The sequence below is a fragment of the Amblyraja radiata genome, chromosome 25 (assembly GCF_010909765.2).
Source record: "Amblyraja radiata isolate CabotCenter1 chromosome 25, sAmbRad1.1.pri, whole genome shotgun sequence".
NCBI lineage: Eukaryota > Metazoa > Chordata > Chondrichthyes > Rajiformes > Rajidae > Amblyraja > Amblyraja radiata.
In genome coordinates this window covers 30,670,111-30,696,212 of record NC_045980.1, presented here as the reverse complement: position 1 = coordinate 30,696,212, position 26,102 = coordinate 30,670,111, and the positions used below count along the sequence as shown (strand labels likewise).

Sequence of the window (26,102 nt, the reverse complement as noted above, 5' to 3'; positions counted from 1 at the left end):
TCCTAAACTACAAGGAAATGTCAACCTACTGTTATGCCTCAGTCGCCATTATGGAAAAGCATTTTTCATAAGTTTCACATCTTACCGTGGTCCACCTTGAAGGACAGTGGTCACAGGGCCCACTAGATGTGTGACGCCACCGACACGGACCGCTGCTGTCAACAATTCACGCATATGTACAAGGGCTTGTTTCCTTGTGTTACCGCGCCGCCACCGGGTCTGAGCAGCTAAAAGAAAACTGCTGCTTGACACCTAAACAAAATAAAGTCATAACTTTTAAAAAGCTATTGACATAACTCTCAAAACAAAAAAAGTTATGATTAAAATTAAGTGACCCTTTTGAAGTCACCCCAAAGATATGTTAAATTAAACTGATTTTGATGCAAGGTGAAAAATGAGGTGAATCTTCCATTAAATAATTATTTCTCCAATACTTGATCAAAAATTCCAAAAATTGACCACACAGCAAGCTTATGTAGGCTAAATTATACTTAATAAACTAGCTAAAACAAAATATTCAAATTAAATAGTCAACCTGCTTCTTAACTAAAGATTTTTTACAATAAAACAGCAAGGAGAGTGAATCATCGCGAAATATTAACACTTACAGCTTGGTCTGGATTGGTCCCAATGAAAGCGAAGAGCTGTCCAAGCAGCACACTGTACGTTGGTTTGTCACGACTATCCTCAATAGTTAAGGATTGAAGCAGAGTAAAGGAACTGCTCCGATGACTATTCCCATGGCGCCTCCTACAAGACAGACAATCTCTCATACATCTTTCATGTCAAGTGTGTTTAATTGTCATATATACTGATAACGGAACAATGAAATTCATTACATGCAGCAGTTTAACAGATCTGCAAATGCAATGCACACAGATAACATTCAATAAATTAATAACCCCAAACTAATGCAAAACAACCCAAAGTCCATGTGCAACCAAAGACAGTCCATTGTTGAGGTTAGTGTTGAGTAGTGTTCAAGAGTCTGACGGTTGTTGGGAAGAAGCTATCTTTGAACATGATGGTCAGTTTTCATATTCCTATGTCTTCTTCCCAATGATAGAAGTGTGGGCCCTCTGATATTAAAACAATACGATTCTGAGAAGTCAATATGCTTTTTAAAACAATACGATTCTGAGAAGTCAATATGCTTTTTAAAATATGTTCATCAAAACTGTGTGCCTATTCAACATCAATTTTTTTTAAAGTACATTCTGGAAATCCAAAATAAAAATTTGGAAATATTTAGCCAATTCGACAGGGAAAAATAATAAATTCCGAGTTTATGCTGTGCTTAGTTGGAAGAGTGTGAGAGCCAAAGCCAAGTGTCAGAGTGGGCATGGATGGAGAATTGAGATTAAAGGAAATTATGTTTGTGGTCAACATTGTAGACTGAATGGCTGTGCTCTGTAAAGCAATCATCACATCTGCATTTGGGGATGCTCACTGATGGCAGTACAATTCCTGTTCCATTCACAAATGAACTGGTCTATGCCTGTAAGCAACAAGACCAAGGCAGTATTCAGATAAGTGGCAAGTAGTATTCATGCGACAAAAGTGTCAGGCAATGACCATCTCCACCATGAGTTGAACCTCCTACCCTTAAGATTCAATGGCTTCACCATAACCATGTCCACTTCCACCAGCATTCTGTGGGTCACCATTGAGTGGTAAATTGACTGAGGAAATCACATCAATGTTATAACCAAGGGTGGGTATCACATGGTAAATGACTTGCCTACAACAGCTCTAAAACTCCACCATTTACAAATCGCATCAGGAGCACAATGTAATATTCTTTTCATAGATTAATGCAGCTCGAACAACACTCAACAAGCTGAACAATCATCCAGGCCAAAGTAGCCCTTTTGGTGGGACCCACCATCACTGAGACATAGTGTAGCGGCTTACATCATCTACACACTTCAATTACTCGACAAGGATATTCAAACAGCTCTGCGATCTCTACCACCAAAATGAGGACAGTGGGTACATGGAAACAGCAATATCTGCAAGCACCTCTCCAAACTGCACACCATTCTTCCTTGAAAACACATCACTGTTACTTAATTGGTGCTGGTTCTAAATCCCTAAACAATAACAATGTATGGGCTTTCCCCAGAAAGGCTACACCAGTTCAAAGAGGTTCACCATCTTATCTCAAACAATTGGAATGGATGGGTAATAAATGCTGGCCTCGTCGATGACACCAACGTTTTGAAAAACAAATTGAATGGATAGCAAATTGGCTCCATGGAAGGAAGCAGGGAGTGATGGTGGAAGGCTGCTTCTTGGACTGGAGGCCTGTGACTAGTGATGTGCCTCAGGGTTTGGTGTTGGGCCTGTTACTGTTTGTCATCTATATCAATGATTTGGATGAGAACATACAGGGCAAGATTAGCAGGTTTGCTGGTGATACGAATGTTAGTGGTTTTGCAGATAACGAGGATGGTTGTGAGCGATTGCAGCAGGATCTGGATTGATTGGCCAGGTGGGCAGAGGAATGGTTGATGGAATTTAATACAGAAAAGTGTGAGGTGTTGCATTTTGGGATGTCGAACAAGGGCAGGACCTACAAAGTAAATGGTAGGCCTCTGGGTAGTGTTGTAGACCAGAGGGATCTAGGAGTACAGGTGCATGGTTCCTTGAAGGTCGAGTCGCAGGCAGATAAGGCGGTCAAAAAGGCTTTTGGCACTTTGGCCTTCATCAGTCAGAGTATTGAGTATAGAAGTTGGGAGGTCATGTTGTAGTTGTATAAGACATTGGTGAGACCGCATTCAGAATATTGTGTTTAGTTCTGGGCTCCATGTTATAGGAAAGATATTGTCTAGCTTGAAAGGGTTCAGAAAAGATTTACAAGGATGTTGCCAGGACTAGAGAGTGTGAGCTATAAGGAGAGGTTGAGTAGGCTGGGTCCCTATTCCATGGAGCGCAGGAGGGATGAGGGGAGATGTTATGGAGGTATACAAAATCATGAGAGGAATAGGTCAGCGAGATGCACAGAGGCTTTTGCCCAGAGTTGGGGAATCAAGGACCAGAGGACATAGGTTCAAGGTGAAGGGGAAAAGACTTAATAGGAATCAGAGGGGTAACTTTTTCACACAAAGGGTGGTGGGTGCATGAAACAAGCTGCCAGAAGAGGTTATGGAGGCTGGGACTATCCCATCGTTTAAGAAACAGTTAGACAGGTACATGGATAGGACAGGTTTGGAGGGATATGGACCAAGCACAGGAAAGTGGGACTAGTGTAGCTGAGACATTGTTGGCGGTGTGGGCGAGTTGGGCCGAAGGGCCTGTTTCCACACGGTATCACTCTATGACTCTATAACCTTTAATCAGAAAATTTTCAATTGAAGAAAACACAGTACAATTATTACCAAAATGAGACATATGATTAACCCAAGTAGACTTGTTGAAATTAATTTAATTATTTACCTCTGATTGGCTCGAGTGAATTCTAAATCTTCATTTGCAATCATTTCCAGGTCAGAGGGTGCTGACATACTGCGCAGGAAGACTGGTTGGCGAACAGTGTGAGAAATCACCTTGGTTTCAGAAGATGATTTGCACGCTGATAAAATAAACATTGATGTGTCAAAAAAATAAAACACATTTGCACAAGTTACATGATTTTTGTACTTATCAGCTGGAACAATACATCATGCACTGATTTATTCAGCACTGCTTTTTAGCTTTAGTTTTAGAGATACAGCGCGGAAACAGGATCTTCGGCCCACTGAGTCCGCACCGACCAACGATCCCCGCACATTAACACTACCCTACACACTAGGGACAATTTTACAATTATGCCAAGCGAATTGATCTACAAACTGTCTTTGGAGTGTGGGGGGGAAACCAAAGATCACGGAGAAACCCACACAGGTCACGGGGAGAACGTACAAACTCCGTATAGTCAAGCACCCATTGTCAGGATCGAACCCGCGTCTCTGGCGCTGTAAGGCAACAGCTTGACTGCTGCACCGCCATAAGTATACACTTTTGACAACATGTATCTTTCCGACTGATTGTCAAAATCTAAACAGTGGGTAACGGAAGTTTCTAACAGCGCCATGGACTTGATTCCACCTCTTTCCTTATCTGTGGGAGTGCCTCAAATTCCCACATTGACTTCACAAGCCCAGAACCAGAACATGCAAAACCAGACTGAAAGTCATCCTATCCCAGATTCAAAGGAGCTGCAAAAAGGACATGACTACGTCCATTGAGTTCTACAGCCACTTTGACAAGACCTCATCCCACCCAATGTACTGAAACAATATTATTATTTCTCCCATTTTCTCAGTCCTCACTTATCTGTTTTGACAATGTCACCTTCCTTTTTCCTATATCAAGGATTCTATTTCATGATGACAGAGCACAAAACCAAATCTAGACTCTCCCAGAACCATGAAAGCATTCCTTCTGTCTTGACTTTCTGCTACATCATCCTCGACTGTCAATAAATCAGTGCTACTACTTTACAACCTCTCACGTACGATGACCTTTCCCACCAAGACAACAGGTCCACTTTTCAATCATCTCCAACACCAGGTCCACGTCTCAGCACATCAACTTGTTAAAGGCAGGATATGCAGCATCTGTCTTTTATCTCCTTCCTTCCTAGTCTCGAGGACCTCAAAGCTCCACGGTGGAACAGCAATTTGCTGGTCACAGTTCAATTTCCTCCAAACTGCTACAACCAAATGCAGACTGGGTGATTTATTTGTGAAGAACCAGCACTAATCTGCAAACTAAACTGTTTCTGGCAGCCTATCATTATAATTCTCTATCCCACTCCCATTTTCATGTTGCCTTCCTTCACCACAAAAACTGATATAATTAAGTACTTACAACAGCATTGCATCCTAAATTGGACATTTCACAGCCCTTGGCACTTAAACGTTAGCTCAACAATTTCAGATTTGTACTTAATTTTTACGGGGAAGAAGCTATTGGTAATGATTCTGCTTTTGCCATTTGCTCCTTCTCTAAGCCAACCTTGTTTCTCACTGCTTGCCCCATTATCGTTCCTTTGGCATTGCACTATCAGTCATTTTGGCATATTATCTCTTTTATGCCCCTTTTTTCTTCTTCTGTGCTTGGTTAACGAACCTCTTGCATCTTTATCTAGTTCTGACAGAAGATCATTGACCTGAAACAATTTCTCCCTCCACAGCTGTTGTACTGAGTATTTACATCATTTCTTGTTTTTCTTTCGGTACCTGGTGTATCAGCAGGGGTTCCCGAAATACTCCTCGTCAGACCGGACTGTGCTGCTATTGTAACATGCAACAGTAGCTCAGCTCGATTCATCAAGCTTTTAACCAAAGATTTTGTTTTTGATAAAGGGTGCGAAGACTTCGGTGCCAATGAATTCACCTCCTGACCAAATTTCTCCCTGCACAAAAGCAAAGTTTTACAAAAGAGCAGGTAAAAATAAGCAGCATCAATAATTATATTCCAAGTGAAACTTAGTGGCATGAGTATAAAGTCAACTGCATAAAAATCATGCCATACAGTGATACCAGTCAAACAAACTATTGTCTCAAGTCCCAAAGAGGCCCATTTCTTGGAACAGGATAATGGGACAGTAACATAGTTTTAAACCTAGTCATTCTACAGACATTTGTAGGCTTTTGTTTTTTGTCCATGAGTCGTGTTTTGATTTTGACCCGAAGGCCAGTTATTCCAACAACATTAAAATGACCAAATTCCATCCGCACCCGAGCACACCAGCTGCTGAAATCTTTATCCACAGCTCTGCTCCTTCGCAACTTGATTGTTCTAATGTGCTCTTGGCTGGCCTCCCTCATACATATTTTAAAAAACTCAATATCATCCAAATTTTGATAAACCCAAGGTAATCCAAATCTTAACAAAACCAAGATCATTTTTATCTTGCACTAAATCTTGTCCAACCATCACTCTCCTGTGCACAATCACACAACGTTACCCAACTAACACTGCCCTCTTGGGTTGCTACTCTACATTGGCTCCTCGATAAGAAAATCCTCAACTTTCATTCCTGTTCCAAATTCCTCCTTGATCTCACCCCTTCATTGTCTCCAACCTCCTACACTTCCACAGTGGTTTGATATATCTGCATTCCTCCAATTCTAACACTCCTAATGTAATAATCCAACCGTAGGCAGTCATGCACGCAGCTGTCAAGACGATGGTCTAAGATTCCTCCATTACACCTTTCTCACCATCTCTTCCCTTTTTTAAGATGATCCAGAAACCTACTTGGGGCGCCCTGGGGACGGAGTTGGATTCATGGGAGGTGGTCCTGGAGAGGAGGATGCTCTTCAAACTGCGGAGCATCCTAGACAATACAGCTCACCTTCAGCAACAGACTGGTTCCACCAAGATGCAGTACAGAACGCCACAGGAGATCCTTCTTCCCTGTGACTATTAAACTATATAACTCCTCCCCCTTCTGTCGTGGGGTAGACTGACTCCACCCCCCCACCCCCCCAAATATTTGCACATCCCTATCCTTTCCATTCATCACTTTAATTTCATGTTTTTTGTGTTTTATAACTGTTGGCAGATTAATTTCCCTCCTGGGATAAATAAAGTTCTATCGTATCATATACATGCAGCAATTTAAGCAATAATATTGGTTCTGAATCTACTCAAGAATGCAAGTTAATTATTTTTGTTGATAATTTTTGGAAAGACGGCCATCATTAGTTTAGATTTTTTCTTGGAACTCATCTGGTGTTCTGCAAATATATAATTTCCTTATAAACTTAACAAACACTTATATTGCACTCAAGACATAATCCAATTCAACCATTGTTATTATAGTGTGGTGCTGTACAAAATTTATGATCATGAATCTATCCCAGTCAGCCGGCCCTTTGGCTTACCTTTTATTAGTTTCTCAATAAATGCTACGCACATTTGATCAATTTCCCTCCTGGGATAAATAAAAGTTCTATCGTATCGTATCGTGTTTTGATGATAAATGTTACCCCATGTCTCTTATGTGCCTCAACATATTTTGTTTTGATAATGCTCCTGTGAAGATCTTTGGATGTTCTTCCATTATTTCAGGCGGATATGGAACTTGATTTTGACTCAAATTGCACAAAGTTCAATTGCACAAAGCCACTAAATGATCTCTCTGGCTCTCATATCTCAAATGAAAACTGAATAAATGAAATGTTGTTTTAGGATAAAATTAGGGTTATTTTTTCAATAAAGTTACGATGTAGAGAAGTGTTCGTACTTTGTGAAGCATGGCTGTGCATTCTTTACATTTAAAAAAAAACACCAAAATGATCAGATTCCAAAAATGGTTTTTACATTTTATCAAATGAAAATGAAACCAATACAATTCTGTACAAAGGTATTATTTTTCATTCTAGTTATCTTAACAGCTTTCTTTCAGGTGGCAATGCCTATTACTTTTGTGATTTCAGGATTCTGGCTGCCAACCTGCATGGTGTTGTGTGGCCACATATCTTGGAACAATTCATCAACTGACATTTGCTTAGCCATTCACCGTGAAGGATATTGCACCCCTTCCAAACCCTTTAGTCACAAGCAGCAGAGCAACTAACATCTTACCTTAACAAAAGGACCACATTCTCCAAATCATTAGAGTCAAATGGCATCTCCTTCAGGGAGCACATCAATTCTAATTCCTTCATTTTGCTCTAGAGAAAATAATACTATTAAAATTATATTTTAGGATCAATTAATCAATTCTAATCAATATAATTGACTGCCGGTATGTTATACCCAATCATTGGTCCCACTAGTTCATCATCAGGAATAGCTAATATAAGAATTTCACCTTCATCTCACACTGGGACTGGAGTACAAAACAGAAGTTGATATGAGGTAATTATTGATGAGATGTACCTCAGAAGTCTCATTTCGCAGATTGCGTGTTAAATAGGAGCAAAGAAGTGGATTTCATAGCATGACTTAATGTACCTCTGCCATCCTGATCAATATTCTTTATTCAAACATCATCAAAAACAATTTAACAGTTAACTCATGCTATTTTGAAGAAAGGTCTGAAGAAGGGTTTCGGCCCGAAACGTTGCCTATTTCCTTCGCTCCATAGATGCTGCTGCACCCGCTGAGTTTCTCCAGCATTTTGTGTACCTTCGATTTTCCAGCATCTGCAGTTCCTTATTGAACTCATGCTATTTGTTGTTCTAAAATAGGTTGTCATTTTGAACAAGCTAAATGAAGTTTAAACCCAACCAATCTGAGAGCAGCACAGAACCAGAACGCTTTGGAGCACATAAAATGCTACAAAATAATAATCTATTGCTTATTGAAGTGAACAGGTATCATGAAAACAGCTTACCATTTACATTATCACATCTCCCAACAATAAAGGCAGATCAACAACCACCAAGAAACTATTCATCTCACACACTGACATTCAAGATGAAAAACACAAACAACACACATTTTTTTAACGGTGATTAAGTAACAATGTGGATTAACTCCCTACTGATCACATTAAGGCCCATCACTAAAATGTTAGTAGATTATGAACAATAGTTACTTTCATCTTATATATTCAAATACTAACCTCGTTGAAGTGATAGTCATGGAAGAATGGTATGTTGTTTTCCAGTTTTCCTTGCTGGCTATCTTCGATCTCATTCTGCCACTTCTGCTCAAGCTCTGCTACACTCTGCAACACAGTGAAACCAACAATTATTTTGGAATACTTGAAATAATACCTGAAATAAGGAAACATCTGTGCTCAAGAGAAGAAGTAAGAGGTTTTCTCTGTGTAGGAATAAGGCTCTTCATCTACAGGTTAGTTATTCAATAACAGACAGGTAATCAAGGTGAGACACTAAGTATCAGCTTTTAAAGTAGAACCAGATCAAAAGAAAGGTAATTGATCATTGCCCAGTTGTTTAATATTATTGCTATCACTAAAAAATGTCACAAAGACATTTTTAAAATTAAATTGTAACATTAGTTGATGGACTTCCATCACAAACAACATTTTTTAGTTTTGTTTAGTTTAGAGATACAGCGTGGAAACAGGCCCTTTGACACACAGAGTCCTCGCCGACCAGCGATCCTCGCACACTAACACTATCCTACACACACCAGGGACAATTTACAATTTCACCAAGCCAATTAGCCTACAAACCTGTACGTCTTTGGAGAGTGGGAGGAAATCGGAGCACCTGGTGGAATTCGGAGCACCCGCAGTCAGGATCGAACCAGGTCTCTGGCACTGCAAGGCAGCAACTCGACCACTCCGCCACCTTGCCGCCTTAAATTATTGTTCACAAATGTTCTTATTACGAGTTCAGTTTAGGAAGGCATAGGAGAACAAATGAAGATTCCCGCCAACCATATCTACAACCGTGGGATTCGGTAATACATTCTCCTTCTCCAAACCTAGCAGAGCCAACATTCTAAAAGCATCAAAAACAAGCGTACAACGTTCTTTTCTGACCCAGCAATACCTGAAGTTGCCTCTCCATTGCATTAAGTTTCTTGAATGTTTCCCCCATTATTTTACACAGAAGGTCGTATTCTTCCAAGTGTTCTTCTCGATATTGGAAATTAATCAGCGACTGCAGTGCATCAATCAGATTCAAATGCTTGATCACACATGACACCACCATTTCTTCCATCACGTCAGGCTGAATCACTTCCCTGCAATCAAAAGGTAAAAAAAAAAAAAAGATCAGCAGGGAGTGAGTAATCCCTCTTCTTTCCTAAAAATATAACTTGAATAATTTCAAGATGGACAAGTAAGATTCTAGATGGCCTCAGTCCAAAAAACATCCTATCAAACAAGGAGACACAAAATGCTGAAATAACTTAGCAGGTCAGCAGCATCTCTGGAGAGAAGGAATGGAATTCTACATAGGCACATTTTATTAACAGGCTAATGCACTGACCCTGAACAAGCTTTTTCTTTATCTAGAATGGTCAGCATATTTTGACAAAAATATCATATTTAACAACAGTTGTAGGAATTTGCAGCAAATTATCTAGAAAGAAAATGAGAATTTTTGTATGGAACTTGCAACTTGAAAGATGGGCTTCCATATTTTAGAGCCAATGAGTAATGCAAGAGAAAAAGGGGCACTGTGTAAAAAGATTTATTAATATACTAGACCAACTGGGACCCATTGGGTCCTTGTCATACAGGAGGCCTGGTCCACCACACACCCATAGGCCCCCACGGGAGAGGCCTGGTCCCCCAACGCAACCCGTCCCCCAATGCAATATTCCAGCACTCACCCGTTCCCCCAACACAATATCCCAGCACTCGCCCATAGCCCCCAACTACGCAGGGGTGGCTCATTTCCCCTTATTCACCCTCCCTTATTAAACTTTTTTTTTAAATCCTTGCTGCCAGGAATATTTAAAAAATGCCAAACAACATAAATGTTACTGTTAATTGTGTCAAAATGAACATCTCACAAAGTCAAGCACCCTGAATGACATTACACTTATCTTGGAAAATCACAACTATCCCAGCTTTGATCACCAGCCTTTGCTAACTGACCTGTTTTGGGACAATAGTAAATTTACTCTAGTGGCTTATTTGAAAGGTGGAAATTCAACATGTTTTCCAGATGCTATCCCTTAACTGCTGCAGGGAAGTTTACAAATAGTAAAGGGAAAGTCAGTAAAGGGAATAGTCAGTAAAGGGAAAAACTGGGCAATATACTCTGATGTCCTTATTATCTAGGTTTTAAATCAGATGGAAGCTGTCACCCATGGCACTAGACCAAAGAGCAAGTACCTCCAAGTGATCAAACAGAAAAGAGCATTATAGAACTGAATGTAGACAAAAATGCTGGAGAAACTCAGCGGGTGAGGCAGCATCTATGGAGCGAAGGAATGGGTGACGTTTCGGGTCGAGACCCTTCTTCAGATGGGATGGGGGGGCGGAAGAGGAAGAGGAAGAAAGGAAGAGGCGGAGACAGTGGGCTGGGGGAGAGCTGGGAAGGGGAGGGGAGGGGAAAGAGGGAGAAAGCAAGGACTATCTGAAATTGGAGAAATCAATGTTCATACCGCTGGCGTGTAGAACTGACTGGTTATCCGAAATATTCAACAATCCCTTCTATATTCTTTCCATGAACATGTACACTTTCACTAGTACAAGTGCACCAAAGTCTCTTTGTGCGTAATACATACTGACAAATAAAGAAATCCACTCACTTTATACTCGGCCTGAATTGAGGTCTTGCTCTGCCAGATATTTCCCTCAGTTTCCCCATTATTCCTGGAGGCAGACGTATTCTTGGCAAGTCAAAGTAGTGCCCTGTGACTGGAAGTGGAGGTGCAAGTGCATCGCAAGGATATGTGAACTCCCGGTCCTCTTCGATAGTCAGTGGCAGGGGAGAGGGACTTGGAGTCAAAGCAGGAGACAAGGCACCATTTGCTTCTACCTGCCACTGGCACCTGTCAGCAAAAGATATGAAAAGTTTCTAAAATTCACTTCTAGCATAGGAAGTGCACAATTATTCTTGTAAATGTGTATGTTCATCAATATGAATTGTTGATGGGTTTGAATTATTCCAATTTTCAAGAATAAGTTAATCTTTTCTGACTTCCAATGTACATGACAATATCCATAGATATAAATCATTTAAACTTTGGAGTCTGTGCCATGTCTTTAAAGAGGAAGGTCAGCCGCATTCCCTCACTTTCCCCGAAGCCTTGACAAATATTTTCCTTTCTATCGGATTCATCTTAATGCACCTTGGAGCAGCCAATCTGTGGTAAATCATATCTGATCTAAGACATCACAACTGCTATGCATTAAATCCTTAGCTTCCTCCTTAATAAAAATTTATAATATTCAAAATACAATTTAAGAAATATTCTAGTCACATTAGTAATGAATGATAATGAGTGGAACCCATTTCCAGTAATTACATATTTTAGTGGGATTGGCTTTAAACTATGAAACCATTTTAAAATTATTACTGTTCCGATAATGGATTTAATTACATAATGCATTAGCAAAATACCGCAGATGTTCAAAATCTAAAAATACACAGTGGATCTGACAAGATGGAATCATTATGCTGAAAGATACAGTGTCATAGTACCAGAATTTCTCAGGTTTTGGATGAGAAACTCAATTGAGTACAGAATTGAGGGAGGTCCAGTGTTTGGGGTCCAATCTCTAGAGAACTAATTTTTCATTAGACCCTTCGTGAGGCAAGCCTTCTTTCAGTTCTCAGCATGCTAAATAGCTATCTCATTTTCTGATCATGAACATTTATTCTTCAATACAAACCTGGGCAAACAAAACTAGAGGAATCCATTTGCAGAAATTAGAACGTTTAATTCAATTTAAACAACTATTCCCGTATCAAAGAATGATTAAAGCACAGAATATTACATATTTTTAAACTGTGCTTTATAACCGTCAAGTTTTAAGAAAGTACTTATTTATGCAATTTCATCTTTCAATATAGGGAGCTATTCATTTGAACAGCTCATTAACTAGAGCATAAGACAAATCAGAGAAATACATAATGATGACAGAATCAGGGGCATCACGGTGGCACAGCGGTAGAGCTGCTGCCTTTTAGCACCAGAGAGCCGGGTTCAATCCTTACTACGGGTGCTGTCTGTTCGGAGATTGTTCGTTTTCCCTGTGACCTTATAGGTTTTCTCCGGGTGCTCCGGTTTCCTCCCATACTACAAAGGCCCACATGTTTGTAGGTTAATTGGCTTTGGTAAAAGTGTAAGTTGTTCCTAGTGTATATGATAGTGTTAGTGTATGGGTGATCACTGGTCGACGGGGATTCGGCGGACCGGAGACTTGTTTCCATGCTGTATCGTAACGTAAAAGTCTAAAGACACCCTTCAAATGCGAAGGAAGGACAAATTTTTCAAGTGAAAAAACAATTAACAATCTGCTGGAGGAACTGTTGGGTTGAGCAGCAACTGTGGAGGGAAATGAACAGTTGGTGTTTTGGAACCAGTCCAAATGAAGGTCCCCGATTCAAAGCATCGACTGTTCATTTCCCTCTAACAAGTGCATCTCCTCTTAAGAAAACAATTGAGACTTGCTTGCCTCTGCAGCAGCTTTGATCTGAGCAGTTGTTGACATGCTTCCTCCTCTTTAGTTGTTTCCGGTCCATTATAAAGGATTCGAAGCATGGAGCAGGCCAATACAGAAAGTCCCAGTGCAAGATCAGCAAGGAAAGGAAGCCCTCCTGAAACATCCTCTGACGATTCCTGTGACCAACCAAATAATCAAAGCAAGAAGAAGTTTTAAAAACCAATCAAAATCTGGCAAAAGCAACTGAGGTAAATTTGTAACGATAAGAGATGACCCTTGAATACATGTGACAAGTAAATAGAAACAAACTATGTACCTTACCTGGGCTCGAACTGTACAAGCAAATCCCCACATGGCTTTATCAGGCGTGTTGTGCTCTCGCCCACTCCTCATCTCAAAAGAAAATGTAACTGTGTCCCCCTCAACCTAATAAACATAAATACCTATGATTTAATTTCAGACCTGAGACAGTCCAGTGGCTTCAGTTTAAACAAAATTTGTTTTTAATGCAATATCTTTGTCCTTTCATCAGAATTCACCAGTTCATCTCAGTACCTGTTTAACTAATTTAATTCTCCGCAAAATAATCTAAATTTACTTCAAAACTACATTCATGGGAGAACTATTGTATCTCTCAAAAAAATGTATATAAACTTACTCATTATCAAAATTCTTCATTTTACCTATATAATTACCTTGACCAAGTCCTTAGGCCAACCTGTTCCCAAAACACTGCGACTTCCATATCCCAAGGTATTACCTCCATATTCTGCTACTTTCCTGCTATTTGTGTTTGGACCTGCATAAATCACCAGCTGCAAAAATACATTACACATTATTGAAGAATAGCAATATCCCACCGAAACATTAAAAACAGACTACTGAGAATTAGAACACAGAACAGTACAGCACAGGAACAGGCCCTTCGGCCCACAACATCTGTACCGAACATGATGCCAAGAATTACAAAATACTACCGGTTAATAAAGTTAAATTCATAACACCCTGAATGAATACAAATCATAAAATTAAGTTCAAACCAAATGAAAACATATGTAATGTAGAATAAGGACCACTCATTCAAAGAAAAAGATATTCAAAAGCTTTCTACTATAGAAATTAGATTTTGCACATGCAATGGACAATAATTTCAAGTAGGAAGACAGTAAAACCTGACATGCAAAACTTGAAAGAGATGGACAAATTTGACCATTTTTGAAATAAAGCCATTAATATAAGCTAAAGGAAAGACAGAGCCTTTAGGTGTTCTGCTGTTGCTAAAACACTGAAGCATCACTGTTTCACTAGAGTCAGTGGAAGTCTTTGGGGCAAGTTAACTTTTTAACTGTAAATGGAAAAGTTCTTGTTTTGTTGTGTTTTTATCTATTCTTTTTGCTTTGCATCGATTTCAATGATAATATTAAGTGATTTTTTGTAACAAGACATGTGAGAGTGTTGCACAGCTAATTGAATCATAGATAGGAACAGGTGTCCCTTGTGCCTGCTTTTCCTTTCAGAAAGATCATGGCAAGATCATATATTTGCTTGTGACATTTGCTTGTGCCAAGCCCTTTTCCTCGGGTCCCCTTAATATTCTGAAATCTATAAATCTGTTTTGAATAAACTCAATGATTGAGTCAAGGTAAAGATTTGAATGATTCAACATCCTCGGCATCAAGAAACCTTTCCTCACCTCAGTCATAAATGGTCTACTCATTGGTCTAGCATCTCTGGAACCATCAGTGATTCTTTGCTGCACTCCCTCTATGGCGGATATATCCAGCTATTGTCTTACCAAAGCCCCAAATGCATGGGTACATCTTTATTGCTGTTCTCAAGTCCTCTAGGAGGATGCAGAGGTTTAATGGAGATATGGACAAATATTTTCTAACTATTTGCTGCCAATGTCCTTGGCCATTCACAGTTTGTCCAAAATTCATTGAAACCTCTTTCCATCCTCCTGCTCGGTTTTGCATCAACATAAAATTTGGAAATATGAATTTCCTAGCTCATCGGGCCCTTGGGGTTTATTTGCAGTATTTTGTCCACAGGATCAGCTCTCCCAATCTCTCTACTACAATTTTTATAAACAGGATTACACCCGCCTTACTGTACTCAAAGTGTTAGCAATTTGAAAATTAATTTTGTTCCGATTTACCTTGTCATAATCATATTGGGAGGAGCAACGGGTGTCAAACCTCAGATAGAGGCAGCGTGCACCAGGAATGTGCACCGTCTCTTTGAACTTGTAATTGTCTCTCACAGGATGGACCGTTTCTACCGTCTTCCCAGCTGCCCATGGTGCAGGGATCTTCAATCCAGTCAGAAAGCCAGGCTCTTCCTTTTCCTCCAGCATACGGTAGCTCCTAACATAAAGAATCCATTCAGCAGTACTCCAACAGTTACAACTCAACTAAGGAAGTTCAATACAAGCCCAAACCAATTCAAATGACTGAATTAAGTCTGAAACAAATAGAAATGGCAATAGGGGAGTACAGTCAACGCCTAGCTCCCCCATATTGAAAAGGTTTTAGCATCTGCAGTTTCTTGTGTCTCAACTAAAATTGCATCTTGTCCATTAAACCATATTAACTTTCATCACCTGTCATCCAACAACGGAACTTTCCCCTTCTGGCTCTGTTCAGTTCCTAAATAGGGATCATCACCAATATCTGTGAAAACGGGAGTTTGTGTCTTCAACAGCAAGGCGGTCTAAACAAGAGAAGAGTGTCTTAAACTTTACATACTCGTAATGAATCCAAGACAAGTGGAGCAACTAAGTTTCATTCACCTTAAAAATGATTCAATCAACCTCTGCAACAACGGTGTAGCTTCCATTCAATTTATAAATTTTAGAAGTACAAATAATGAGGGTACAGTAGCTGTTATGCTACAAATTAGAATGATTTAATACAAACTCAGCTCACACCCTCAAGTCAGAGACAGTGTGAGAGAAAGCAAACGGCAAGTGAGGGAAAGCGAAAGCAAAAGGTAGGTGAGAGAAAGGGAGAGTAAAAGGTGAGCAAAAAAGAGTAAAAGGCAAGCGAAAGCGAGAGAGGAAAAATGAGAGACAGACACACGCATACAGGCATGGAGATAGGAGTAGAGTGTGTGCTAAATAAACTATATACTGAGGAAGTGCATACAACCACATTACATGAAATAAATAAGGGATCAAGAAAATAATTGGGGTTAATACAAAACATAATTTTTCTCGGTTCAATCACTTTCATTGTGACGTTGAGATTCCAGTTGTTGTCAATGGATATTCCAAGAGATCAAACCTCATAATGCAAGTCATACCTGGCTGGTGTAGAGAACAAGCTGAACAAGCTGTGGCATGAGTGCATCTGCCATGGTCAATGTCTGGAGATTTGGGTGCATCAGTGAGGTGAGCAATACTGGCAGCAAATGGCCCAGCAGAGTAGCCTTAGTGATTTGTTCCAAGCCCTTCAGCCTGCAATGAAAAACAAGTTTAATTTTATTTTATTGCATGGAAAGGGGCCATTTGGCTCAAGGCACCAAACTAGTTAATTGACCTATTTGACCTCTACTCTTTATTGTTATCTTTTGGCTACATGAACAGAATAGAAATTAGTACTCCAGAGAAGGGATTTATTTCCAATCATTATCCTGTCATCTCTGCATTGCTGTATTGTTCATTGTTTGATGCACAAAAACAGAAGGCCATTGAGTCCATCAGCTCCTTACTCTTACAGTTTGTCATTTTGGGGGATATTCCCTCCCATTCACGATGACCTATAATTCCGAGTTAGATATAGCTCTTAGCTCTGGGCTAATGGAATCAAGGGATATGGGGAGAAAGCAGGAACGGGGTACTGATTTTGGATGATCAACCATAATCACATTGAATGGCACTGCTTGCTCGAAGGGCCAAATGGCCTACTCCTGCACCTATTTTCTACGTTTCTATTAATTCCTCCAATATTCTAAAATCTATTGGGTGGCATTGTGGTGCAAAGGTAGAGTTGCTGCCTCACAGGAACAGAGACACAGGTTGGATGATGACTACGGGGGCTGTCTGTAAGGAGTTTGTACGTTCTCCCTGTGGCCGCATGGGTTTTCTCCGGGTGCTCTGGTTTCCTCCCACATTCCAAAGATGTGCAGGTTTGTAGGTTAATTGGCTTCTGTAAATTGCCTCTAGTATGTAGGATGCGAATCTGGGATAACATAGAACTAGTGTACCGGTGATCATTAGTCAGCACTGACTCGGTGGGCCGAAGGGCTTGTTTCCACCCTGTATCTCCAAACTAAACTCTTAATGACGGAACCTGAACAGACCTCTGGAGTACAATTCCAGCGAATGAAGGCATTTCTACTTGTTTCAGTCCCGAACAGCATTCAGTTCTCCCAGCATAAGTCAGTTCAGTTGGTAAATTTTAGCAAAGGTACTGGCCTTCTCCTCTTCTGGAATGTTCACTGCATCGTGACCTGATTTTGAGGCTCATTTCAATATTTTTCAAATGGAAATATTTGTTCTACTTCTCACCCTTCATTATCTTGAATTACATCACTTTTTTATCTCGCCTGCTGAAACTATTTGCATTTGAAAGAGAGCAAATTAGAACTAGAGCACGAGGGAAAAGAGGCAGCAAGAGAGGGACTGAAGGAAAATTACAGATGGAACTAGAACGAGCAGTAGACCGCAAAGTAAAATGCACATGAGTAGGCACAAGAGCAAACAAGCTCACAGGACCGAGAAACACTGTGCATGTGGTCGCTAAAGTACTATAAGGTAAGCAACAGTGTGCAGAGGATTCTGAGAACGAGTACACAATGAAGAGAGGCAGAGATCAATTGAGGGACCAAGAGAGTCATACACAGAGAAGCAAAGAAGGTGGGTGAGCAGACGGAGATAAATCTTACAAAGGAAACATCTGCCTGTTATATGGTTATGAGACCATTGCAATGCTAACCAATGTTGTATGATATGCGTTTGGAAAGAGAAAGCTTCATCATCAACAAAAATTATTTAAAAAATGTTAAGATTGTTGATTGTTAATATAAACTATAGCCCAAATTGTCTAAATGGAGATAGACAAAAATGCTGGGGAAACTCAGCGGGTGAGCTCATACCAAGTAAATCAAGCTTTAATTGCCACTAGAGGGCACTTAGTTACAAAATGGATACACTGCCCAAGTTCACCCCTGCAATTAACCTTGAAATATACCTTGTATTATAATGAAATAAATTCAACAGGTTAAAAACAATTGCTCAACTGACCTATGCTCTTTGTCAGCTATTTCACTGTTAATAACTGAGGTGGTAACCCGCTGGAGTTTTTCAAGCACTTCATCACAGCCTGCTAGGATTTTGGTGGCTAGTGCCAAAATACTGGTCTGGAGCTCCTATATTCAGGATCAAAATCACAAGGTTAATGAGTCATACAGTTAAGACTATCCTTCCAAGAAAAGGCTAATTACAACTCATGATCAAATCAACCAAGACAGTCAAATATGAATTAACATTAGGCCAATGAATACAACAGATTGCATACAAATGAAACCCAGATTACAATGGCTAACAAGATTTGTGAAAATTAGATCTTGCTCGTACTCGTTCTACCCGAGCTTTCTGCTATCTCTCTGGGCAATAAAGACAGAAGAGGACCTAACCTAAGCCTGTACTTACTTGGCAGATATCTAGGCAGATCCTATCTTTTATAGGAAGGATGGCATTAAGCTGGAACTGGTGCAGAGAAGATTTACAAGGATGTTGCCTGGACTCGTGTGCCTGAGCTACATGGAGAGGCTGGGCAGGCTAGTACTTTATTCCTTGGAGCTCAGAGGGCTAACAGGGATCACATAGCGGGGTGTCAAGAACGAGAGGGCATTGGCTTCTGGTGAGAGCGGAAAGATTTAATTGGAACCCGAGGGGTAACCTTTTCCAAAGAGGTTGGTGGATATTTTGAACGAGCTGCCATGGGGAAGTAGTTGAGGCAGGTATGAAAACAACATTTAAAAGACATTTGGACAAGTATGTAAGACAGGAAAGGCTGAGGGCCAAACATAGGTAAACAGACTAGATTAGATGGGATATCTTAGTCAGTATGGACGTGTTGGGAGGAAAGACCCATTCCTGTGCTGTATGACTATGATTCTATATGGTTAAGAGTAGCATACCTCCATATCAGGAATACAAAATATTCAGCACATTTCTGCTGTCAGTGACTCACAAGAATAAAGGAATGGATTGCGTTGTTTTGCTCCTAAACGCTTGAACAACCAGTTACAAAAATTAGTTACACACAAAGACAAATTGCACACTTGGCTGGAGGCATCAGCACAATAAGAATAAAAGTGAGGAAACAATGTGGTTACTATGAGCCTTTATGCAGTTGCTGAAATAACAAAATTGCAACAAAAGAAAAACACAAAAGCTGAAGAATTCAAATCTTTTCTTCTCCTCCCACCCTCTCATATGCATCTTCCCCCAACATCCTGCTCCCAGGCATCTGCTAACTTGCTCTGTGATAACAGAGGGGAGAAAACTGTAAGAACCATTTGAAGCAACCTTCATTGTGGTAACCATATTAATCGTATGAAGGAAATGGTGATTGTTAACTCTGATGGGACTTGATCGACATAATAAAGGATTTCTTATTGCACCAGCACATTATATCATTGTGTTTTTAGATATTTATATTTCATAACTCAACTCATTCAGATATAAATTACCAAAAAAGGGTTCAGCAGCTCTACCAGAGCCTAGTGCAAGGAATATACTATCCTTAACTGCTGAGGAGCTGTTAATATTTAGCAGTGGATACAATGCATTTCTGGAATATGATGCTTTAACGAGAGCTTAATTTAAAAAAAACGCGTTCAAACTGTTTTCTATGTTAAAATACAAAAACTACAAACATTTAGCAGAATAAAAGGATTTGAGGAAGAGACGCTGTTAATGTTTTTGGTTGATACAGAAATTATCAGCCTAAAAACATTAACATGTTTTTTGCTTCGCAGATACTTTTTTTCATTTAAAGTTTTGGCCCGTTTTCTAATTGAATGTTTTACAGACTTTCTAAACTAAATCCGAGAACGAGATCCTGTAAAATAGCAAAGAATGAAACCCAGAATATAATGGCTAACAAGATTTGTGAAAATGAGATCTTGCTAGAACTCTTTCTATCTGAGCTTACTGCGATCTCACTGAGCAATAAAGACAGAAGAGGACTTAACTTCAGTTTATACTTACTTGGCAGATATGTAGGCAAGTCCTATCTCTAAAAAGGAGGATGCCTTTAAGCTGGAACGGGTGCAGAGAAGATTTACGAGGATGTTGCCAAGAATACCAGAGAGTCCTTCCTCCATGCCACCCAAAAATATATTTTTTTTTTATTCTCAGTGTACGGACATATTGATTTATAAGATATATTTGTCAAATATTTCAGGTTGCAATACATAGTAAACAGTTTAGAAATAATTATACAAAAACACTAGGATATGATCATAATAGATCATGAAAAATCAGCAATCGTGAAAAATCAAAATAAATGTATTATCCCTGATTCATCTCCTCTTTTCTCAATTAGAATAGCTCTGCAAAAATTACAATGGGTAACATTTGCCAATTGCCAAACTATAATCCCCCTCACAAGCATAAGATGCGACCCGCAACAATCTCTAAATTTTTTGCGACAAATCAGTTAAGCGAGACAAGTGAAGACAGTTCTAATGAAGGGTGGTTGTTAACTCTGTTTCTATTTACACAGATGCAGCCTGACCTCAGTATTTTCTTTCAGATTTCCAACATATGAAATTTCTTTGATTTTCATTTGGAAACATCTCTTTCAGGACACTGGTTTTTTTTTTTTTTTAAATGACGGATTATTGGGAAATATTTATTTATTACTATCATTAATCTCAGTGTATCCTGGCAATAATAATATAAAAGTTGGAAATCGAGAACACCAGCTATAGGTCACTCAATATTTGAAGGATAACAAGGCATTTTTCAGATAATCCATCGGTCGGAAAAACATTTTGAAGTTTTCAAATAAAGGAATGCAATGTATATATAGAAAATAATCTGAAGTAGCCAGAATAATTTCTAAAGAGATAACTATCCTCATAGCCCTCACAGACCCTTACAAGGAGTTAACTGATTTGCTGCTGAATGTCCCGCCGAGTTACTCCAGCTTTGTGTTTAACTGATTTCTAGATTGAGTGAGAAATGAGGTTAAATATAGTGTAGATGTCAAAATCAATAAATCATAAGCCTGTTCAAAATATTAATCAGTTTTGAAACCAACTGCATCTGTTTGATGTTAGTACTGTCAGTACTTTGTAAACTTTCAAGATATTGCTATCCAATGCTGGCCAAATTTACTCGATTTTTCTCCCCTCTTCGTTCATCACAGTGAGTTAGCAGATGTGTGGGATCATTTGTGAACTGACCCCTTTTACCTTCCGAAGTGTTATAATAGCGGTAGTTATGGTCATTTGACAGAGGGATTAGATTGGATAATTGGATCAACAAAAAAAATCTTTCCTTTCTTTGAGGAATTATTACAATTATTATTGAAGAATTTTCTTCATCAATTTTGACATCAATTATTCCAAAGCCACCATTACTGTAAATCCCCACCTTCTTTACACTACATGATGTCCACAAGGCAATGGAGATAATGCTAACGTTTTTCAAAGCACAATGAAAGCTTAAGCCCAGCAGAAAGCAGTCCTGGCGGACAAGCTTTGCTTTATGCACAATGAACAAGGAGAACATTATCAGAATAGAAACCTGGTGTTTACCTGTACCTTCAATGTTTCCCCTTGCAGGGAGCTGTCACTATCGTCATGGTCATCAGGTTTGATCAAGATCGTGTTACTGAGAAGATGATTCTGCACTGCCATCAAATAACGGAGGCAAGGCGATGCAACCTGTCAGGGAAGAGTTAGGGGGCAGGCAGAAAAGAGAGGAAGAGAGAGAGGTGGTGGGAAGGGGGGAGGGGGTGGAAGAGAGAACACACCCAAACATTATGCATTAACTTTAATTGTAAGCATTTAAAATGCTAGATATGTTTTAAAAAAATATGTAAAAACATCCCTTTAACACAATTGTTCCAAATTTTTCCAAGAACTCCATGCTCTTTTCCCAAAGAATTGTGGCATAATCTGTTGCCAGCTGATGATATTCCACTACATCATGCAAATATGTAATTAAGATTGCACATGGACATCACAACCAGAATCACCTGCAAAGAAGCCATTGGATTCCCATGCCTGACTGGGATATAACATTTACCAGATGGAATTACTTATTGCCATTCGAGTTTTAAATTTATCCTAATTTTTTATTTTAAGTTAAGCGTATGATGAGCTTTTCCTTTTACATCCTGCTGTAGAAGACCGAGTCTGAAGAAGGGTGTCGAACCAAAATGTCATCTGTCCATTCTGTCCACAGGTGCTATGGCCCGCTGAATTCCTCCAGCATATTTTTGCTTTGTTTAAGAAATCGTATTGAGATTTGAGTTTAATCTTCAATGCAGTTGAGACTGTTACATCTATGAAGTTCAGGCACATAAATGCAACCAACTCATGTAGCTGGAATAAAAATTGCCCTGCACAATTATCACCGTCACTTTAAGGAGTTCAGTCAAAATAATTTGGAACCTAAGTTTGCATTACATTTCCTTTGCACGGCTACAAATTTCCTCCATGCCGAGCTCGTCTTACACGAGTAACAGGATACTAAAAGCAATCAAAGGGTTCAGAATGACAATGGTTAAATTATTACATTGCTTAGTTTAATGTCCCAGCGCAAACATTCAAATCACAGAAGGGCAGCTGAGAAATCAAATGGTCAAATTAATAATCTGCTATTAATAGAGATGACCATAAAATTGATTGCCATAAAAATCCATCCAGCTCATTAATGTCTTCCAGGGAAAACAACACTAGACCTACATCAGCCCTGTTGCCTACAATGTTGTCTTAATTGTCCGCTTAGACCATTTACATCAAACAACTACCTCAAAACACATCAGGTATAAAAAAGGCTGACCAGATGGCACTGTCGTGGATATCAGATTCAAATAAGGGACAAGCCATGCCAGTATGGTTGACCTTGCACGGTTCTCTCCACAAAATGGAGAAAGCCACATTCAAATAAGCCTCCTGCTGTTGGCCATCAATAGGAAGCAGCGAGACACAGAATGTGTTCTAGGCAGGGGAATAAAATGTCCTCACCCAGATTCTCTTGAGACCAACATCACTGACTAACACAACAGAAGTTTGAGGGACATAGAGATGATGATACAGCAGTGCAGCAGGTGAGGATCAATCCTTATCTCCAGTGTTCTCAGAATAGAAACTCAAAATAAAAACTGTGGATGCTAGAAATCTAAGTAAAAGGAAAAAATGCTGGAAATACTCAGCAATTAGGCAGCATTAGTGGGAAAATAAATTGAGTTAATGTCATAGGTTGAAGATCCTCATCAGAAGTTCTAACGTTTCAATTGTTGAAAATCTTGCATGGCAGATCCATTAGTTCTGAGGGAGGTGACGATGGCAACGTCATTCGTAGATTCTGCTGAAAGCGGCAGGAGGTACTTGACAGGGCAGGGGGTGGGTTGTTTGTGAGATGGTGCATTGCTACGTCTGAAGAAGGGTCTTGACCCAAAACGTCACCCATTCCTTCTCTCCAGAGATGCTGAGTTACTCCAGCTTTTTGTGCCTTCGGTTTAAACCAGCATCTGAACCAGATAACCAGAATATGAACTGGTGAAAACAACTCCAAGAATATTCCTATTCACAATAATGGCCGAGCCAGTGAGTCACTATCAAATATAAGGCAAAAGGGCTTGTAAAAACACAGAGGATGATCCATCTTTCTCTGGAGATCTACAAATCGCATTACCACCGACACCAACCTCAGAACAGATCTGCCAAGGATCAAATCATCCTCAATCCCACGGAACTGTCAAAGAGCGAGATGCTTGTCAACTTTCCCTCTCCAGAGATGCTGCCTCATCCATTGATTATCACCAGTACTTTCTGCTTTCATTTCAAATTTCCGATAACTACATTTTTTTTTGCTTTTGGGAAAACTCTCCAACATGCTCTACAAAAAGGAAGATCTTTGCGGTTATTGGGGATCAATCACCTCAGCTCCAGGATAAAACTGAAGGAGATCCTCAGGGTACAGGCTTGCTCTCAAGCACCTTCAGCTGCTTTATCAATGACCTTCAAGTCAGAATTCAACAGGCTTGCTGATGATTGCAGTTTGTTCAATATTATTTGTAACTTGAATACTGCAGCAGTCTATTCCTACAGAAATCAATATTACAGCATGGGGCAAAAAATAAGACACGCCTTGCAAAATACATGCTTTCTTAAACTACGTGCAAACATTGAGGTTACAAACGTAGGTCAGAGACAGGTTATCCTAGTGCTAATCATTTACCTCACGACCATTCATTGCTGTTCAAAGCTACTCAGGCCTCACCAGACTCGTTGCTGGGACAATGCATCATGGTCGTATATTATTTATCAACTGCACTCCAGCAACTCATCAAAACTACTAGTCCCAAATTTGCATAGAAGGACAAGAGCATCTGGCCTGGGAGACCATTAGATGATATCTCCTCAAATTGTACACGGATGAATTTTAAATATAAAAGCTATTAGTTCCCTACTGAGTCGTAACACTGGAGTTCCCAAATTAAACGCTCTGTATGAGTACTTTCATCTCACAGACTACAGTGAGTTAAAGTGGCCTCACTCTCAGTAATGTTGGCCTTGCCTGCGGTGCTCCGATTCTGTGAAGCGAATTGAGAAACCTCTCTAAATTTAATCAGCCGATTAGCGCTCTACAGCTGGGCAATGGCATAGAGTTACACTGATGACCAATTTCACAAAAGTCCTTTGAGGTAAGAATCTTTTATAAACATATTGAGCAATCATTTTAGCAGAAATTACAGGTCTTAAAAAAAAATTACGGTCTTATATTGCATCACCTCTACTGACAGGGTCAATAAAAACCCCAGCTCACAGAAACACGATTGTGTTCACATTTGTTTACTCACTGGCACTGTAGCAAGAAGCCTGATGAATTCTTCTTTGGAAACGGTCTGACACTTTGTGATTAGGATACAAGAATCTTGCACAACAATCTTCAGAATATAGTGGAGTAATTCATCATTCAGCCTGGACAAGTAGGAAAGAGAAAAGAGAATGCAACACAAATGTAGTATGTGGAAATGAACGCCACCACTTGCAGAGCATCCTATCAGTAGCACATCATCTTGACTTGGAAATATACCAGTCCTTCATCGCCATTGACTTTAAATCCTGGGGCACCATTTCCATTATAAGAAGCGTCATGGTTCAGGGAAGATCTTTTTCCAAGGACATTAGGGATGGGTGATAAATATTGGTCCAAATCCCAAAAGCGAATAAAAAAAGTAGAAATAATATTGGTCTATATGGAAATGGCAGAGAAGTTAATTCCATAGATTCAAGAATGGTCCCCACAGACTGCCAGTCATCAAGTAAAAGACGACTGCCTTTAAAGACGGATATCAATAGATTTATAGGCAATGGAAATGGCATTAGTGCAGGAAAGCGGCACTATGGTCAAAGATTGGCCATGCATCATGGGTCTAACAAGGACGAGGAAATGAATGAAGTGTTAGTCAAACAGTATTAGTCAAAGAAATAGTACGAGAAAGTTGGTGAACTTGAAAGCTAATAAATGCCAAGAATCTGGTGAATTACATTCCAGAGTTTTGAAAGAGATTATTTCAGAGATGGCAGATTCAAAACTACTATCTTCCAATTTTGTATAGATTCTGGGATAGTTCCTATGAGTTGAAGGGCAGCAAATGTGACCACATCATTTGGAGGTGAGAAAACAGGGAATGACCAACCAGTAAGCTTAGCGTGAGTGGTCGGGAAGAAGCTGGAATCTAAAATGATGGAATACCTTTGATGGAATGCATTGATAAAAAATGGATTAAGCTAAGACTAATTCATGAGAGTTAATTCATTCAATGAGAGTTAATTCATTACTCCCTTTAACATTTGCAACCTTATT

At 39.6% G+C, this 26,102-nt stretch overlaps 1 protein-coding gene across 6 annotated transcripts in view; it reads right to left on the bottom strand.

The window, feature by feature from the left end:
- hectd4 (HECT domain E3 ubiquitin protein ligase 4) overlaps positions 1–26,102 on the bottom strand; it is a 180,089-nt gene that overhangs the window by 82,379 nt on the left and 71,608 nt on the right. For 3 of the 6 annotated variants that reach the window (XM_033043699.1, XM_033043701.1, XM_033043704.1), the window contains exons 16-32: positions 25,093–25,213; positions 21,818–21,946; positions 18,288–18,412; positions 16,346–16,499; positions 15,645–15,754; positions 15,201–15,408; positions 13,738–13,857; positions 13,364–13,468; positions 13,055–13,218; positions 11,182–11,424; positions 9,468–9,660; positions 8,567–8,671; positions 7,582–7,670; positions 5,226–5,401; positions 3,439–3,574; positions 609–750; positions 86–252 (exon numbers count right to left, since the gene is read on the bottom strand). In XM_033043699.1, the coding sequence (XP_032899590.1) occupies positions 86–252; positions 609–750; positions 3,439–3,574; positions 5,226–5,401; positions 7,582–7,670; positions 8,567–8,671; positions 9,468–9,660; positions 11,182–11,424; positions 13,055–13,218; positions 13,364–13,468; positions 13,738–13,857; positions 15,201–15,408; positions 15,645–15,754; positions 16,346–16,499; positions 18,288–18,412; positions 21,818–21,946; positions 25,093–25,213 (2,487 nt within the window). The remainder of the gene's footprint in view (positions 1–85; positions 253–608; positions 751–3,438; positions 3,575–5,225; positions 5,402–7,581; positions 7,671–8,566; positions 8,672–9,467; positions 9,661–11,181; positions 11,425–13,054; positions 13,219–13,363; positions 13,469–13,737; positions 13,858–15,200; positions 15,409–15,644; positions 15,755–16,345; positions 16,500–18,287; positions 18,413–21,817; positions 21,947–25,092; positions 25,214–26,102) is intronic. The other 3 variants (XM_033043702.1, XM_033043703.1, XM_033043705.1) reach the window with 2 other exon arrangements.